This window comes from Maniola hyperantus, chromosome 5, assembly GCF_902806685.2.
Source record: "Maniola hyperantus chromosome 5, iAphHyp1.2, whole genome shotgun sequence".
NCBI classification, from domain to species: domain Eukaryota; kingdom Metazoa; phylum Arthropoda; class Insecta; order Lepidoptera; family Nymphalidae; genus Maniola; species Maniola hyperantus.
The window spans coordinates 10,851,886-10,869,705 of record NC_048540.1 but is presented as its reverse complement, the minus strand read 5'-3'; the positions used below and the strand labels follow the sequence as shown (position 1 = coordinate 10,869,705).

The following is a 17,820-nucleotide window of genomic DNA, read 5'->3' as shown; positions in this document are numbered from 1 at the left end:
AGTCTAAAGTTCTGACATTTTAAATTGTATTAACTACTTTAAAAGGAAAAATTAGGAGGATGTGCTCGAGACGAAACCAGGAGACAAATACATAATATCGTTACCAGGAACGATTTATACATCTATTAAACTATTTTTTATTTTACACACAACCGTTTAATTTGCACACCATTAATTTTTTTATAAGTCAACGAAAGATCGCTAGATACTGTAACAAAGACGGGTACAAGGGTACATAATATAGTTAGCCACTACTAAGAGTACTTTTCTGTAGGCAGGTATAAGGTTACTAGAGAGACTACTGAAATTAGAATAGGATATTTATCTAGTTAATCTTAAAGTATTGATTATGTTAATCTTGTAATAGTTCTATAATTTTATTTTAACTATTTATAAGGTCAGTGTATTTACATTTACACCCACGATAATTAATTTAATACAAGGATAACTGCCACATCATAGGAGCTTATCGAATTTCTTAACAAATATTCTTTCAATTGATAATAACTACTTTAAAAGTTCGAATCTTTTCCTATTAATTGGCAGTTATACATATCTCCTAGATCAACGTTTCAATAAGGAATGCATCAGTTCTTTCAACGCAGGAATAAGGGACGCGGCACGGACAGTCGCCAACCTGACCAGCAGACATCAGAGTCGGCTTATATATTCACATTATACCCTGTGCGTAGTATATTCCACGTGATAAATAAAACCTATCATTGGCAATATTTGAGTCCCTTACCCCTTTCACATTCAACTTAACAACCTGTATTTCGCATAAATTCTCGCAAAGTCCCATAGACTTTTTATATTCAAGACGCGAAGGGCTCAGATGAAGATTTAGGTATGTATTGAAACGTTTAACAGCATAGTTCTGTAGTCATGACGAGACAATTTAGATCTAAGTAGATAAGAATAGGTCTAGAGTACAGATGGTGTACAATCGTACATAACCTCATTATATTGATCCCATTTAAAAATGTATAAGATTTATTTACAAATAGTTCTACTATTCTGATGAAATAAGTTATTAGAATATATAAGAATAAACTAAAGCAGCGCTTAAATCGAAGACGGGTTTGTCGATATTAAGTAGGTTAGGTCGATAATAAGCAAACGGAGGCAGGAAAGGTGAGGAAAATAAAGAAAAAGAATTAATGATGATAATAGTTTAATTATAAAACTAAAAATAAGAATGAAATTAACCACACAAAAGGCTTAACGCTAAAATAAGAAAATACAAAGAAATGACGACACTTTAAATTACAATAATTAAAAATACAAAGTAAATAATCGGAAATGAAATGTACCTAGTTTAAAAAAAAATAATGGGTAGGAATTGGAAAAAATTCCACCTCTGCCACTTTTATAGGTAGGTACCTATATTGATATGTTGGCATTTACCCATGTAGGTATGTTACGTTATAAAATATTAAAACATTTAAAATGCCGTAAAAGATTAAGGAATAAAGAAGCATCAATAAGTTGTAGGGATAGACATATATCCCCACCGTCGTGTGATATGAACAGATATGAGTGAAGCACATCAAAGACAAATCGCGAAGTAGAGTAACATGTAGGGTACGATTACAGTAACGGCGTTCAATCAACGCGAATGGATCAATTTAATAGGATTGAAAAACAACAGCTCTCACATATTTTTCAACGCATAACTTTAACTAACAAATTGAAACAATGTTCGCTTATAATGAATAAAATTGCATATATTGCGCTTAATAAAACTCTCAAATATAATTTAACTGTAACATTCTCATCAACTTTTTAATAAATGTTAAGATTAATTCAATTACTTTTTACCTAAATAATGTGTATTGACTTTAAATTTGGCATCTCATTCTAAACACTGATTTATTATTTTTAATTATATTATTACGATATTATCCTAAATATTTAAAATACTTCTCTAAACACATAAACCCCTATAATTATATATCTATTAGTCAATACCAATATTATTGAGAAAATTTTAGGCCACCAAACGCTACACACACTTTGCAGTCCTACCACTACGACTGTCATGGCGCACAGTGAGTTGCTCTTTTAATCCAAACTCTAAAGGGCAACTTGACAACACGGCTGAAACAATTCTGTCCATCAATTTGATATCATTAGGTAAAGGTTTAAATTTTCACATTATTTACTTTTCCTCTTTTTTTTTGGAATTCATAAAAATGCAAAGGTGAGAATAATATGCTCTTTGCAGTTATAGACTGCTTCGACCTAGCTTTGACTGAAAAAATAGGCATAAAACCAATTCAATTATAAGGTGGATAATTTTTAGGTGGGTATTTGTTTACTTCGGTAGGTACATTATTATTATCCCAAGAAAACTCTTACCATAAAATAAGTAATGGAAAGGGGTTACGGCTCTCAGCAATGAGGACTGAACAGCAAATACGACGGAGAAAAAAAAGTAACATATTACTATTGTTCCTAGGTACCGAACTACTTATAAATATTTTTAAAATGTAGGTAAGCAATCAATAATTCTCGACCTTCCATTTGTACTTATTTAGAAACAGTTTTATTCAGTATCCTAATTTTTGATCGCTTAATTGGACATGGAGATTGGAGACGGAAAATCTAGTGATTAATTAATTATCATTAATTTTTAAGCATGATTTTTACTTTTTCCCCGTGCTGACAATAAGCGATTTGGCTGACTGTTTCTACCGTGTTGAAGACCTGTGAGAATTTTTCCATGAAAGCAAAATCACCTGATGCCCAGTGTGTACAGCGTCTACGCTGAGTACAGTAGATATTATGTAATCTCTTATTGTAATTTTGTAGTAAAACATGTTTGGTAATAATATTAATTTGCGATTACTACCGACACCTTCCGCCACCGTCATACCAAACTTGAACTGATTTTAAATCGCTGTCACAATTTCGTGTACCCTAGAAAAACATCTTCAAAAACGTGCAAAATATCACCACACCCTGGTCGCCTAACATTATTTAAACCAAACTACTACTTACACGTTCTTAGCGTAGACAGGTTAGTATTTATCAGAATTAATACAATCTGTACGATCAAATTTCTCTATTAACCTTACATTACATGACAATCTAATTTTTTTTTAGTTTAACCATCTTACTAAGCTCTATTTTTATATTATATTTAAACGGTACGTGATGTATATGATACATTTCATAATAGTGTAAATATGTAATTTTTATGACAGTTTACTTTTATAAAACTAAAATCAAAAAACGTTTTTGTGACTAAAGATATGTTGAAAATGAATCTTACACCGAGGGCAACGGGGCCTCGAAGCCTAACATTACAGCGGAATATTTCAAAAACTACTACTGTTTAAATCCTTAACGATGGACATGTTTTAATTTTCCACCTTAAGTGCTTAATAAAAGATTTCCGTCAGCGGGTTAGGGAAGATATGTATGAATTCTTTGACATTTTCCACTTAACATTAGACGTCTTCTATTAAAATTTAATTGATAATTATCATATTGCAAACAGCAACATTTTCACTAACTCGTCATAATTCAGGTATCTGTTTCACGCATGCTTTGCCTAATCACATAGACTGGACGTGTGGCTGAACACTTGATCTGGTCATAACCGTCAAAGCGTAGATTGCGGGCACCAACTCTTTGACCAAATTCGTTACAATAAATAAATAATATCTCTAAAAGCGTTACCAGAGTTCTTGAGAGAAATTTTAAAGTTATTACGTTAATTTACTTAATCCACAAACTTAATCTCTTTTGCATTGGACTAGACGCATTTTTGTTTAATTTTAAGAAGGCAAAGATGTGTGAAAACCAATCGAGTGCAAAGTTTAGAAGGGGAGCGCGAGCAGCGAGCTCGCCGCGAGTTGACAGTTATGTACAAAGTGTCAAGTGAGAGAGCATAAAACTAAAATACTGTCGTGTTAAAGCGATACTGCATTATTTCCGCACACAACGTAGGTAGGTATGTGCATTTGCATCAAATCCTGAAAATATTTTTTATTCATAAAACGTCATGACTTTCTAGTTCCTTAATTAACAGTGTGGCAACGTTTTAATAGTATTTTATTTATACTTATTTAAAATTATTCTAAAAAATACATTAGCGCAACATTGTCCACACTGTCGTATATAACTGTGCAGGGGTCGACCCTGACCGTAAACAAATAAATAATTATCTATAATTAACTGCTTAGTGATTATATGCACGAGCATTTATAGTATGTTGTAGCTACCATTAATATAAATTAACATCAAAATAAATGCATCATGTCACTATTATGTCACTGAACATAACGTTTTATAGATGATATATCAACTATAATATAGCTGATTAGAGATAGAAGTCGTGATTACGCTAACTAATCGAGAAGAAACTATCTTTTTTCAACAGTAAACAGAACATTTTCCTAAACAACGCAACAGTTACGGAAGAATTCAGTGGAGGTTCCGGATGCGCCGGCTACAGAAGACGACAGTTTAATACCTAAAATTATACTAAATCCTCTCTACAACTAATATTGCACACACATACACATTCCTGAACGTAGCTAAGTATTCGTTTTTATTAAAAAAAAAATGTGTATGCGCACAAACCTATAATAATTATTTAAAAATGCCGTAATAAATTGTGCTGATTATAATAGAGCATAAACTATATGTATAAAATATAATCTTAGAGTAATAACTGCAAATTAAAACTGATAAGGAAATACTTTTAACAATGTGCTCTAGTGTTGAATATCATAATATAAAAATACTATTTATCGTTAATAAGCCTGTTACAATAATAACCGCAAAACAACCGAGGCAATGTTTAACACGCCGTAAAATAGATAATATAAAAGTTGCCAAATTGTAAATAAGTCTAGCGCAATCTAATTGCAATCTGCTTCATACAAATTGATTAAAACCTCAGAGTAACGATAAGTTACAGATCGCAACAGTCGACACAGGTACGGAAACCTGTGATGTGAACACACGCGTATTACGCGGCAAAACGCCGAGATAATTTGTAGATTTTATTTTCAACGAGTTCAATCATCATCAATGTATTGTTAATAAACTATATCAACAATTTTCTTAACCAATCATACATACTGAAGGATCGATATGTATCTGATATGTCTAGAATGCTTTATTTAGCGATCAGTAACTTAGGGTCGATTCATACTGAGATTAATTCGAATTTCGAATTCATACAAGTCGAAGCGTATAGAAGCGACAATCTAAAATTTTACATAACATACTGATTGGAGATAAGACTCCAAAAAGTAATGCACAAACTACAGACAAAGATTTTTAGCGTAGACATTAGCGTTTTTCTCCCTTATTAGGTTAATTGTACAATACGTTGTGGAGATGGAGGAGCAAGTAAAATTTTAGATTGACGTTTCGATTCAGTGTCAATGTGAATCGACCATTAATACTCTGAGATAGAAACCATACGCTGAAATCACTGGAAACGATTAACGCTAAGTATGTATAAAAATAATATATCGAATAATAAAAATACGGAATGAATACCACACAAAATATAAATTATCCTCTCTTATCGCACAGCGAAGGTTCGACGTCAGGGTACCCTCAAAAAACTTAAAATCGAATTTAGCTGCCGTCCGAAACGATGACGAGACATCTTAAATTATGGTGTACAGTAATAGTACGTATTCTAATGAAATAGAGTTAGCACTTAACTTCTATACTGATCCGAGTAAGCGTAATACAGATATATTATAATTTTCAGTCGAGATATTCTCGATTAGTGAGAGTGGTACTCGTGCGATGTACAGTCGCATCACCGAACGATAAGGCGTGAGAGCTAGGTACGCTGTTTGTCATCCGAAAGGGTCCAATCTCGTATGCGTGCACATTTGAAACGACTGTTGTGTGATATTCCGAGGCGTTGGGTCGTTTTGTTTAAATACTTGATTTGGAGAAAGACACTCGGAGGTGGTTTGATTCGGAGAGCTGGTAGTTGTGCATCTTGATGAGCGCCGCCACCGCGTCGTCAATCGACGGCAGTTGCACGAGCGCCATTTTTCGGTCCTTCCTGCAAAATGTGAATACGAAACTGTTATAGTTGTTCTATTTCATTAATCCGCTCAACCATGGGTTGTACAGGTACAACCATGGCTGAGCGGACTTCATGAAATGTTAACACAAATATCGCTACACTCGTCTCGGTCTAATAGTGACTGTAGCGATATTAGTGTTAACAAACTTGTATGCGTAACGTTAATCACGTCGCGGGATGATTGCTATGCACAATAAAACACTTACACGAACATAGCCAAACAGACTTTGTGAAATAGAACATCTTTACTATGAAACTATATTATACTTCCCAAATTAATTTAGAAATATTTATTTATTTGATAAAATATATTCTAATTCTGAATTTTATCAATTACCAACCTTGAAGTTTAAAGAAAGTATGATTCTATTATTATGTATATTTTAATAATATAAATAAACTCACGGGAAGAATTTGAACGCCTTGATCGTGAATCCCCGTTTGGTGAAAGCTTCCTTGATGTCATCTTCAGAGACCGTGGCTCTGCAGACAAATATGATATGTAAGACAGATCCGTTTGAGCGTAAAAATGAAATGGGGGTTTTGGAATTGAACAATAACTTACGGAATGTTGGATAGATGTAATGTAGCGCTCGGCGGGTAAATGTTTTGGTAGTTTTTGCTACCGGGCTTCTTGAATCTATGGAGCGGACTCTGGGAATAGTCCCTGGAATAGAGCAGAAAGAAAATTTATTTAACACCTTCAATAATTCTCTCGATACAACCAATCCTGTGGACAAAGGATTTGCTGTTTCGCAGTAAATGCAATCTAGAAAAATGAAAAAAATTATGTCCTGTACGCAACAAAGGAATTTTATGAAAGGAATTCAATAGTGATTTATTTGCAGCCGTATTATGGAACACGCCTCGAAGATGTCAATGAACGTGATAAAATGGAGATCTCTGTTATACTTAAGTATAATATAACAATCTTAAAATACCAACATCTTAGTCCTATGGTAAGAAAATATGCCGTATGATATATTATGCGGCGCGATTTTTAATGGTCAGTGTAGACGATTTCGAAATAGCTGCTGATTTCTGGTACTAGGGTTTCAACCGGCTAATTTCATGAGTTGTTATACTGCATGCTGTGTTTCGACCAAAGCCTATAAGCTGTCGACAAAGGATTGAAAAGGTTTAAAATATGCACTGAAGTCCTAGTTATAGCAAAAAAAATATGCCCTATGTTATGGCCACAGGCCCGCATTACGGGGAACCATTAATTTCATCGGTTGATAGAAAACGCATTCAGATTTAGAACGATGTCAAAATATGCTGGTAAATTTCATTGGTTACGCCGCGCCGCCTGGATATTCAATCACCTAATTTAACTAGTCGTCATCCCGCATGAGGCGAGACATCGCTCGTTGTGTTTGTTTCAACCAAGTCAAACATGCGTTCCCAAACAACAGTTAGGGAACTTCTTCGAGGCTTCGACGTCACTGGCAGGTGTCACATGTTAGTACATTTGACGCAGGTAGCTCTATTTTTCTATGATTTCACGTCACCATAGTCTAATATTGACATATCGTCGATTCAGGATCAAACTGAGAGTTCCTTCACTCCAGTTCACTCTGATAGACGTCAAAGGATTGATACACGATACATACCTAGTCAGGCCCGCATCCGGCTGCCCCTCCTTGGGCAGCTGCACCGTCTGGTGCTTGCTGAGCATCACGCGCATCGCTTTACCGAACACGCGCAATTTATCCATGTGGGTCATCGCTGAAATGATCAGGATTTTGAGTTAACGAGTTGTGCTTATACATTTTGGTAATGAAGTTCTGTACGCACTAAAAATTTAGAGTTTGTATTAGGTCCCTTCCAAAGTCCCTTCAATTGTCTATAAATGTGTCAATAGTTCTGAGATCATGTCTCAGATCCAAACTGATTTTATTATCGACATATTATAACAATAATTTTATTATTTTTATTCTACTACTAGCTACCCCAGCGAACTTCGTATCCCCTAACACTCGATTCTTTTTTAGGATTTTTTTCAAGGAATATTATGAAAAAAGAATTAGCGAAATCGGTTCAGCTGTTCTCAAGATTTCATCATGATATACCTATCTTCTATCGTGATACTAATAAAATGATTCAATCGCTGATGATAATATCGCTTGAAGAGCACTGGAGTAAACTTCAGCTCAATTAAAATTTTAACGTAATATTATTGAGATTCGCATAATTTCGGTTCGAGGGCGTACCTACTACATTGCTGACCTACTTTGAATAAAAGGACGTTGTGTGTCTTCCGTAGATAGTACCACAAAAGGCACAATTTGCTGAATTGCTCATCTTAAAATTTATTAAGGGCGTGAGCCTGGATCAAAATGTATGAAACATCTATTAACTTTCATAGCTATAAACATATCAGAAGTGAAGTTAATCAAGTGCAATTTCATAAATGACATATTGATATACCTAACAGCAATTTCAAATTCGAAACGAACTATATCTTTTTATAGGTAGGTATGATATTATTATCATAATCAGCATGATCAACCCATCGCCGGCTCACTACAGAGCACGGGTCTCCTCTCAGAGTGAGAAGGGTTTCGGCCATAGTCTACCACGCTGGCCATGTGCGGATTGGTAGACTTCACACACCTTTGAGAACATTATGGAGAACTCTCAGGCATGCATGTTTCCTCACGATGTTTCTCTTACCGTTAAAGCAAGTGATATTTAATTACGTTAAACGCACATAACTCCGAAAAATTTAGAGGTGCGTGCCCGGGATCGAATCCCCGACCTCCCATTAGAAGGCGGACGTCCAAAGCACTAAGATATCACAGCTTAGATATTATTATATGTACATAATATCATAGGCACTTGTCTCCTGCTTAACGGAAATGAATAATTCATTCTTCGTTACAATAACCATACCATAAGCGAGTTATTCAGATTTACCACTTCACGCAATATGAAATGTAAGCAGTAGAAAACTACGTCACATCCCCATATCTAAACAAAAGAAACAAACCGCTCGAAAATGACTCTAATGTAGTCAAGAATAAGGTAGAGAATAATGTAGAAAGTAAATACCTAGGTGAGCTTGGTGCGGCTCTGCCATCTGAATTAGGGCTGAATCCTTTTTATTGTAGAGAATCTTCACTCGCTGCACGTCACCATACACGCCTACATAATAAAAGTGTGTTACATACTGAACAATGTATTTCCTGCCGGCCTATTCCGTATAATAGTCTAGATGTACACTACGAAAATTACGCCACTACGCCAATACGGACAATCCAGACGGTTTTAGCCCACTGAATACAAATCTGAATTCATTTCTAAGAAAAAGGCCTTACAACTGTACTGAAAGCAAACTTGAACTAATTTCTAAGTAATAAATCTATTTCTTATAAACTTGTTGAATGAACTCATTTCCAAGCAAAACGGCTGATCAACACCAACAAAAATGATATGGTCACCGAATGGCGAATGCTATTTGTTCGTCATTGTGTAGTGTGAAACTTAATTTTATAGCACTGAGATCTATGGAGCATACTTTAACTTTGCTCATGATGTTGTTGCGTAAGAGTCATACTTTCTACATAAGTCTGACTTATTTTAACTCAGAGTTAAGTCTGAGCAAATTCAAAGTGCGGTCTGTAGATTTCAGCCTAAGATACGGAATAGGCCTGCTGTTGTTTTACTGTAATAAGATGAAATTTCAGGACAGCTCAACTCTGCGTTTTTTACTTTACCCCTAGTCATAAGAGTTTTAATGAAATAAAGACAATAAAACCAGGCGACAGTTCAAGTTTCGCCCACAGTACTACCACGAAGATGGGAAACTTTTTAAGACTACCCAAAAATGTGACGATAAAAGCAAAGTTGAGGCAGCCAAATTACCATCTAAGTTGGTACCTACGGCTAAGCTAAGTTACTACATTTAAACACAGGTTTATTCCAACGGTAATTGAAGGAATATTTTAGTTTGACGAATTAGTTCATACTCATACAGTATAATGTGAAACTGGATAGACAGAAAATGATACAAGAGGAAAATAATTCCAAAGCTCTATTTTGGTCACGTATAAGCTTCCGATTAATGCTTTAGCGGTTAACAGCTTTGGCTCTATTTGGGCCAGCTAGCTAAAGCTAAGATGCTACGTAAAAAAGATTTAAAATAAGTATTTGTCGATGGAACATAAAACAAACAAAAGAAAGACATCTTTATTAAAAACAGTAATACTATGCTTGCCTGATTGACAGACCCTTTAATACTCTCACGCATTTTTTTAAAATTATGAGCCTTTATATTGATTACAAGTAGGTGTGTTATCTTTTACATTGGTTAACACCTTATAGTAGTGAAGTACAATAAACACAAAATACAATACGGGGTACATACACTAACCTAGCTACATCTAAGATGTCTGAAACACAAATTGTCAAGTTAATAAAGCGTTTAGAATGACCTTAGAATGGATAGTGTTAACAAGCGAAGCTTCGACAAAAAGTCATCGGATGCTGTTATCAGTAGAGAAGTTGAGAGTGTTAGCTGACAATTTGTCTTCCAGGCAGACAGGGGCTCGGGAGCAATATTAATGTTTTAATATAAAATACGGAATGTATGTGCACACGTACCGAAAAGGGTAAAGAGAGCGTCAGGCGTGACCATCTAAAACAATAGGAAAGAGAAAAGAGATAGTATTATAAATAGTCGTAAAAGATATCTGACTTCATGTCTATAAATAGCAACTTATTTTTAAAGAGTTTTAAGTAGAATATATAAATGAATAGCCTGTAACGACTGTATTAGTTTGGATCTATTAGTCGTTCGGTGGATTTAAACCCATATTATTAAATGAAATTAAGTAGACGTTACCGGCTATTGTGTTAGCATAATGCATAATTTGCCAATAAACATTAAACTACCAAATTGAATTGAAAGGTTGTAAAATATAATCTCTCTACAACTCGTGCCTACCAGATTTACGAGTGATATCTTCAACTCATTTACAAAAGTTAAGTATCTAAGGATGGATCGTTTTTTACAATGCAAAAAGCATTCAACATCATTTGGTTTTTATGTGTTGATTTAGAACTTCTACGTCAAATTCTTAGTGGTGTCAAATACACTACGTGAAAGAAGAATACCTACCTCTTCGTTGAGATTGGAGACGAGAAGTACGGTGGCTAGCGGCAGAGGTGGTGCGGTTAAGGCACGGAGAGCAGGCGACGCTGGGGTCAGGGTGAGCGCACCGAAGGCTGGCAGGCCCACGCCCCCGACGCCCACACCGTATGGCGAAGCCAAGCCCGACCCCAGCCCCAAGAACGGCGGTGCCAAAACTCCGCCACCTACGTCAAAGTTGTGCCCCGTTAATGATTTTAACCTTGGCAATCTATCTTCATTCCGGAAAGTTTAAGATCGCATATCTAATTACGACATAAATTAGCATGACACACACAACCATTAATCTAGTTATATCTCAGCAATGTGTTTCCAAAACCCATAATAATATAATAACTTTGTGTAATAAAATTAAAATTTTCCATCTATTCCAATGATTTAGTCAAGAAGAATATAAGAGCTCGTTCGGGAAAACCACACCAAACATGTTAGATATCACCTCTTTTTGCGAGAACCCCAAAATATATAGCAATAGTATAACAAAAGCAACAAATAGGCTTTACAGGAATAATCCTCATATATTACAACCCTCTACGGTGCAATAGGGATTTATGATAAGTTATTAGTCACTGTGGAAACATTTAGAATTGATTATGAATAATAAACAAGACAAGAGGGGTAGTATGCGTGCTTATTTAGATTGTAAACTATGCTCTTTTGTTATTATGGTAGACGGAATATTCAATACTACGCAACATTTTGCATTTACACATGCAAATTTAAATTACTAAATAGGTACTTAAAATATCTAATTCACCATAGATGTTGTTGGAAAAATAATAGCTATCAATAAATACTTTCTACTTAGAGATTTAGAGAACCACAGCCTAGCGAGCATACAATTCAAAAACAAACATACTTGCAGAGCAAAGGTTTGGGCTTGCGAGGCCAATAGCGCACTAAAGTTCGTGTTCCACAAATCATTATGTGGGATCGTGCAAATTAATCAATTTTTTCTTTATATAGACTAGCGCTTGGCTGCAATCAAATATGCAGCCATAGAGCCTGCCAAGAGGATGCCTATTCACTATTAACTTGAAGATTTATTATTTTTATTTGTGGAAAATTGAAACAAACAATGAGATCTGAGTTGGAACTCGTATATCTTAAAAATACTTACATATTTACTCTCCACTTACTTAAATTATACACGGGAGGTGGAAAGTCATTCCATACGATGGAGATACAAGAGGCAACACAGTTTATAGTTATGTAGGATCATTGTGCTCATTCGTTGCTTTGAACATAATTTTGATTCCAAAATTTATTATTTATTTTTAATTATAATATGAACGTAAAAATTACAGATCGAAAATATCATCTAAACCACCGCAACGAGGCAGGGTGCCCAGAACGCTGGCAGCGTTACCTCGTTGAATGGCCAGACTAATATGCTGACCGAGGTAACTGCCAGCCCTCCGGTCCCCAGTGGATTCCGCAAGACGGGATGAAAGGTCCTTAAAAAAGATTTTGATTCCTAAATAAAAAGTTTATGTTTATATTTATTTATACGTTATCGTTCTGTACTGTATCTTCGCTACACTGTAGTAGAACTAAAAAGAGTATATATAGGTGAATCGAAGAGTTGTGTAAAAAGCGTCCAGGTGTCGGGTAGTATAAGACTAACTCATCCTGGAAGCGAGGGCCAGGGCGAGGCGGGCCCGCAGAGGCATCAACTCACTGGTCAACAGCTGGTGCGCGTCGCCGTCGCCGGACGGCAGCGTCGGGTTGGTGTAGTCCCGGGATTTGTCGTTGTTGTATTTAACGTTGAGGCAAGTCATCTTTGAGTAGTCGATGCGCAGTGTGCAGCACCCGTTGTAAATGTTCTGCCCGTCCAGTGCCTGTTGACAATAATATAATCCGTTAATTTTGAATTAAATAAATAATTTAACCATCAGAACCAGCCCTTACAATAATTATTTATAAGTGGTCATAATACATTATTATATCAAATATGGTTTCGTTACTGTATGATATATTTGTAGGAACAGTGTCGCTTTTTCACCCAAATAAAGGAGAATTTATCTACTTATTATATACTAGCTGATGCCCGCGACTTCGTCCAAGTGGATTTAGGTTATTAAAAATCCCGTGGGAAATCCTTGATTGTCCGGGATAAAATGTTACTCTACAGGTGATCGTCGATCGTTGCTCCGCTGTGACATGATTGTAGGAAAAACCAACACACAAACACACTTTCGCATTTATTATGTGGGTATAGTGATTTTCATGATAACGTCTACGCTTTATAGTTCAAATATAGAGCTGGGTAATCTTTCCTGTGGGTTTTGCGTTTCGTTACAAAGATATTATAGTACCTTTTTCTAGTACTAATTGTTATTTTTGCGGAGCAAATAAGAAAAAGTTTTAGACTTATTTATATAGCAGTCTATCTTAAAAACGGCAACCACTGTAATTTTGGTATGAAATATAAATTTAATTATGGTATAAAATATAAATTTAAATATCAATTACTTTATCGAAATAACAAAAAAATGCATAAACTTTTAAACACCATCTATGCTTACGGCGAAACACTAGTCATACCACATGTAGATATTATACTCGATTAGTAATAGAACTCTTAAAACAGCAGTGTTACTAGTAATAAAATATACGGGATAGTGCAGGAGAAAAACTATGACGGTGTCAAAATCGTTACTTTCCTGCGCTGCTGCCTGCTACCTATTTGTTTGTCGACGTCGCCTGCGGGAGCCTGATAACACCGCATCGTGATAGGAAAGAGAATTAATTAAAATGCAACAGCACTCAACCCATTCCTGTGAACGTTATGCCTTTCAAACTTTCACAGACACAAAGCGAGCATAATATAAAAATGTTTTATAAAAGAAACCCAGGTTTTTATTCATAGGAACCACTTTATCTCTTATTCAACATGGTTAAATCAATTTGCTTCTTACAGGTAGACAACCAATTCGCGGGGGACCTTCCACTATCTAATTTAGAAAAGATAAATGTTACTACGGGGATTGCTCGTGAGCAGTTTGCTTGCCGCAAATAGACTTTAATTTTTAACTATTTATCCCTCCTAAGAACATTCTTTTGAAACGCGGCCCTGTCGGTTCCGGACTCTGGTAATACATTTCAACAATTGCGCCCGTGGCCTTCCCTGAAGCAGTTTCATTAATACCACCAACTTGCCGATGCCCGCGGCCCCGTGTCTACCGCGGTATTATTAATTAAACCAATTAACATCACTGTTTTCTTTTAAAAAGGGAAACCATGAGAAATTCTTCGAGAATTACATGGAAAATTCTAAACTAATTAAGCAATTTAACATAAAGCGTAAAACTGGTGCTCATGTAATAAATATTTCATATTTCAATTATACGGATAAAAGCAACTTTGTACTAACAATTTACACGTGGGCAAATGAACCGAGCCTCCTTTCATTTCCTGTTTAATTTAGAAGATCGCGATCTACCCATACATAGCAAAGCAATAAAAAACACAATCGATCGTTACGAAGAGCCCTCTTAAATCGTTGATTAAACCACGCTCGTACTTCCTATAAATGAAGTTAAATTTGAATACCTTTTTACAATCCAATAAAAATTTCAGAGACGCAATGAATAAGTAAGAGTTCAATGTCGGAAAGCTGGAATATTGGCTGTAGATTTAATAAATTTCTGCTCTATATGCAAATGCGAACCCCTGATGTGTAGACGTGAATAGATTGGCTCGTTTATACCTCAGCTTATATGGAAATACGAAAAGCACGTAAGAAAGCGTGAAGAAGATCGCTTCGATACGTAATTAAGGCTTTGTCAGACAGGACGCGTACTTAGCGCGCGTCAGAGCGTTAACTTGACGCCGCGCTATGACGCTAAGATGTGTTGTACTACCATCGTACAATACCGTCAAACAGAGCGCCGGCGCTAGCAGTACGCAACGCTCTGTCGCGGCGTTAGGACGCTTTTAACGTCGGGTGTTGTATTTTTTTACAAATTTTATTTTAGCGTCGGAGTGAATAGGCGTAAAATAATAATAAAATACTGCATAATGATCGAAAATTTGATAGAATTGGTTAGAAAATATCCATGCTTATATAATACGAAGGATAGTTCATATAAAGATATATCAATGAAGGCAAAATTGTGGGCACAAATCGGAAAAGAAATTAATGAAACTGGTAAGTAAAAAAATTCGTTTATTGATTAAAATAAGACACAAATTGTTCACGAGTTTCGAATGCTGCAGTCGTTGATCTTCTATTTGTTGGACGATGAGTTATTAAAGCACGCATAGGTGCGTTTTCGTCTTCCGACTCCGGAGTTAATATCGCTGTACCTTGTTTTGTTCGCAAGTAATTATGTAAACAACATGCAGCTTTAATAATATCAATTGATGTGTCCACATCACAGTCAATAGGTCGTAAAAAAATGCGCCATTTTTGTGCTAATATTCCGAATGTATTTTCAACCACCCGACGTGCCCTGCAAAGTCTTTTATTAAAATTTGTTTTTCTTTCGTCTTGTGTGGCTAAGGCTCTTGGGAATGGACGCATCAAATATGTTTTTAAAGCAAAACCTTCGTCGCCGATAAGTACATGAGGTACGGGCTCCTCGGTGCCTGGAAGAGGTTTATCTGGCAGCAGAGATTTTCCGTGGATATATTGCCGATAAAATATTGAGTTCTCGAATATACCACTATCACTTTGCCGCCCGTAACTACCGACATCTATGACGGTGAATTTGTAACATGGATCGACTATAGCAAGAAGAACTACAGAAAAAAACTTCTTGTAGCAAAAATATTCTGATCCACTATTTTGGGGACACTTTATAGAGACATGTTTCCCATCAATACTACCGACACAATTCGGGAAGTTCCAGGTTTCCCTATAACCCTTCTCTGATTGTTTCCATGTCTCTTCAGTAGGCGATGGCATATATTCTGGTTGTAATGTATTCCAGATTTCTGTACAGACTTCTTTTACAATACCACCGACTGTTGAACGACCTACTCGGAAGGAGAAGGCTATGGTCTGATGTGAATCACCCGTAGCTAAGTACCTGAAACAAAATAATACAATTTATGTTTATTTTATAGGTGAAGTAGCTAAAAAAAAATGGAAGAGCTTGAGGGACAATTATATGAGATACAAAAAAGAGGTTGCAGGTACTACAGGACAAGCTGCAAAAAAATTTACAAAATGGCCTTGGGCTTCCCAGTTACAGTTCCTTGACTCAACTCTGACAGATCGAGAAAGAACTTCAAATATTCGAGAACCTACACCAGAAACATCGTCAGCTATAGAAACTCAATCTCCAGAGACGCCTCCACCACAGACACCTCCACCAAGAACACAAAGCGCACCCCCGCCAGAAACACCTCCGCTAGAGACGCCCCAAACAAATGACACAAATAGTTCACGAGCTAAGAAAATTAAAAAAACTGACAGCGAAATGGATAAAGTTATAAATTTTCTTCAAAATAAGAAAAAACAAGAGTATGATGCCATAGATCACCTATTCCAAAGTTATGCCCAAACATTTAAAAGTTTTTCCAAAGACAAACAGATAAAAGCCAAAGTAGAACTAGCCAAGTTATTTGCAAGCATAGAAACAGAGGAACTGCAAGAAAACGTCCAGATATTGAATTCACCACACTATTCCATTATTAGTACCGAAGACTCCGTCTGCTATGCAGTACCCAATTCTGTTCCCGAAGATTCATCCCCAGTAGCTGTTATAGATTTATCTAACAGTACTTCATCATACCTGCAACAGCCTGAGCAGCTACGTCAACCACTACGCGAAATCGATATTCTACATGTAACTAATTTTGGAGCATCGACTTCTGATTACAACTCAGCTGATTTTGATTGATTTTCATAATAATAACGCAATGAACATGTATTTAAAAAAATAAATATTTCTTACCTTAGACAGATTACAAGTCTTTCTCTTGTAGAAATAGGTGTCCTCCAGTTTGTGGTACATTTGCTTATTTTTGGGATGAGCAGTTCATGTAGTTCTTCGAATAAATCTTGAGACATACGAAAGTATGTAAAAAAACGATCTTCATGTGATGCAAGCTCACGACACAAACGATGATACTCTCCTAAATTCTTTCTCTTTTGATTGATGTCGTGCACCCATACTCTTTTTCTCTGTGACCGTGATAAAGCATATAAAAGTAATAATTCTTCCACATCTGAATCACTCGACATCTCCATAACGAACAAACTCTTCACACTGCTATCGATCTGCACTACGCTTTGGCGAATGGCGAAATGGCGGCGCGGTGTCGTCGAGTCAGTGCCCTAACGCGCGCTAAAGCGTTCTGTTTGACGAAGCCTCGCGCGACGTTAAAACGGGACGCTATAACGCTACTACGCAGCGCTAAAATACGCATCCTGTCTGACAAAGCCTTTAGTTTTGTAGACCGTCACGCCTCAAGTTGATTTTCGCGAAATTGAATTTTGCGAAGTGCGTAACCACCGCGCCTCCTGCAAACGTAAAAACCTTCAAATAAATACTTTACAATTCTGATGTCTGCGAAAAGTGAAATAAAACGGAATTATTTATTAAAAATTAATGATAAACCAGAAAATTAATTAAAACTAGAT

The 17,820-nt window shown here is 36.0% G+C and overlaps 2 protein-coding genes across 16 annotated transcripts in view; both read right to left on the bottom strand.

Moving 5' to 3' along the window:
- Nucleotides 1-1,161: 1,161 nt before the first annotated feature.
- Nucleotides 1,162-17,820, bottom strand: part of heph (polypyrimidine tract-binding protein 1 heph) — a 554,552-nt gene continuing 537,893 nt past the window's right edge. For 12 of the 15 annotated variants that reach the window (XM_069498752.1, XM_069498753.1, XM_069498751.1 and 9 more), the window contains 8 exons: nucleotides 12,853-13,066; nucleotides 11,196-11,392; nucleotides 10,679-10,712; nucleotides 9,128-9,220; nucleotides 7,687-7,801; nucleotides 6,639-6,740; nucleotides 6,479-6,556; nucleotides 1,162-6,049 (listed from right to left, as the gene is read on the bottom strand). In XM_069498752.1, the coding sequence (XP_069354853.1) occupies nucleotides 5,917-6,049; nucleotides 6,479-6,556; nucleotides 6,639-6,740; nucleotides 7,687-7,801; nucleotides 9,128-9,220; nucleotides 10,679-10,712; nucleotides 11,196-11,392; nucleotides 12,853-13,066 (966 nt within the window). In that variant the 3' untranslated portion in view covers nucleotides 1,162-5,916. The remainder of the gene's footprint in view (nucleotides 6,050-6,478; nucleotides 6,557-6,638; nucleotides 6,741-7,686; nucleotides 7,802-9,127; nucleotides 9,221-10,678; nucleotides 10,713-11,195; nucleotides 11,393-12,852; nucleotides 13,067-17,820) is intronic. The other 3 variants (XM_034968311.2, XM_034968312.2, XM_069498760.1) reach the window with 1 other exon arrangement.
- Nucleotides 15,384-17,622, bottom strand: LOC117982040 (uncharacterized). The gene is made up of 2 exons (XM_034968315.2): nucleotides 17,132-17,622; nucleotides 15,384-16,261 (listed from the first exon to the last, which is right to left on the bottom strand). Exons 1-2 carry the CDS (start codon nucleotides 17,425-17,427, stop codon nucleotides 15,397-15,399), a joined length of 1,161 nt encoding a protein of 386 aa, XP_034824206.1. The 5' UTR covers nucleotides 17,428-17,622; the 3' UTR covers nucleotides 15,384-15,396.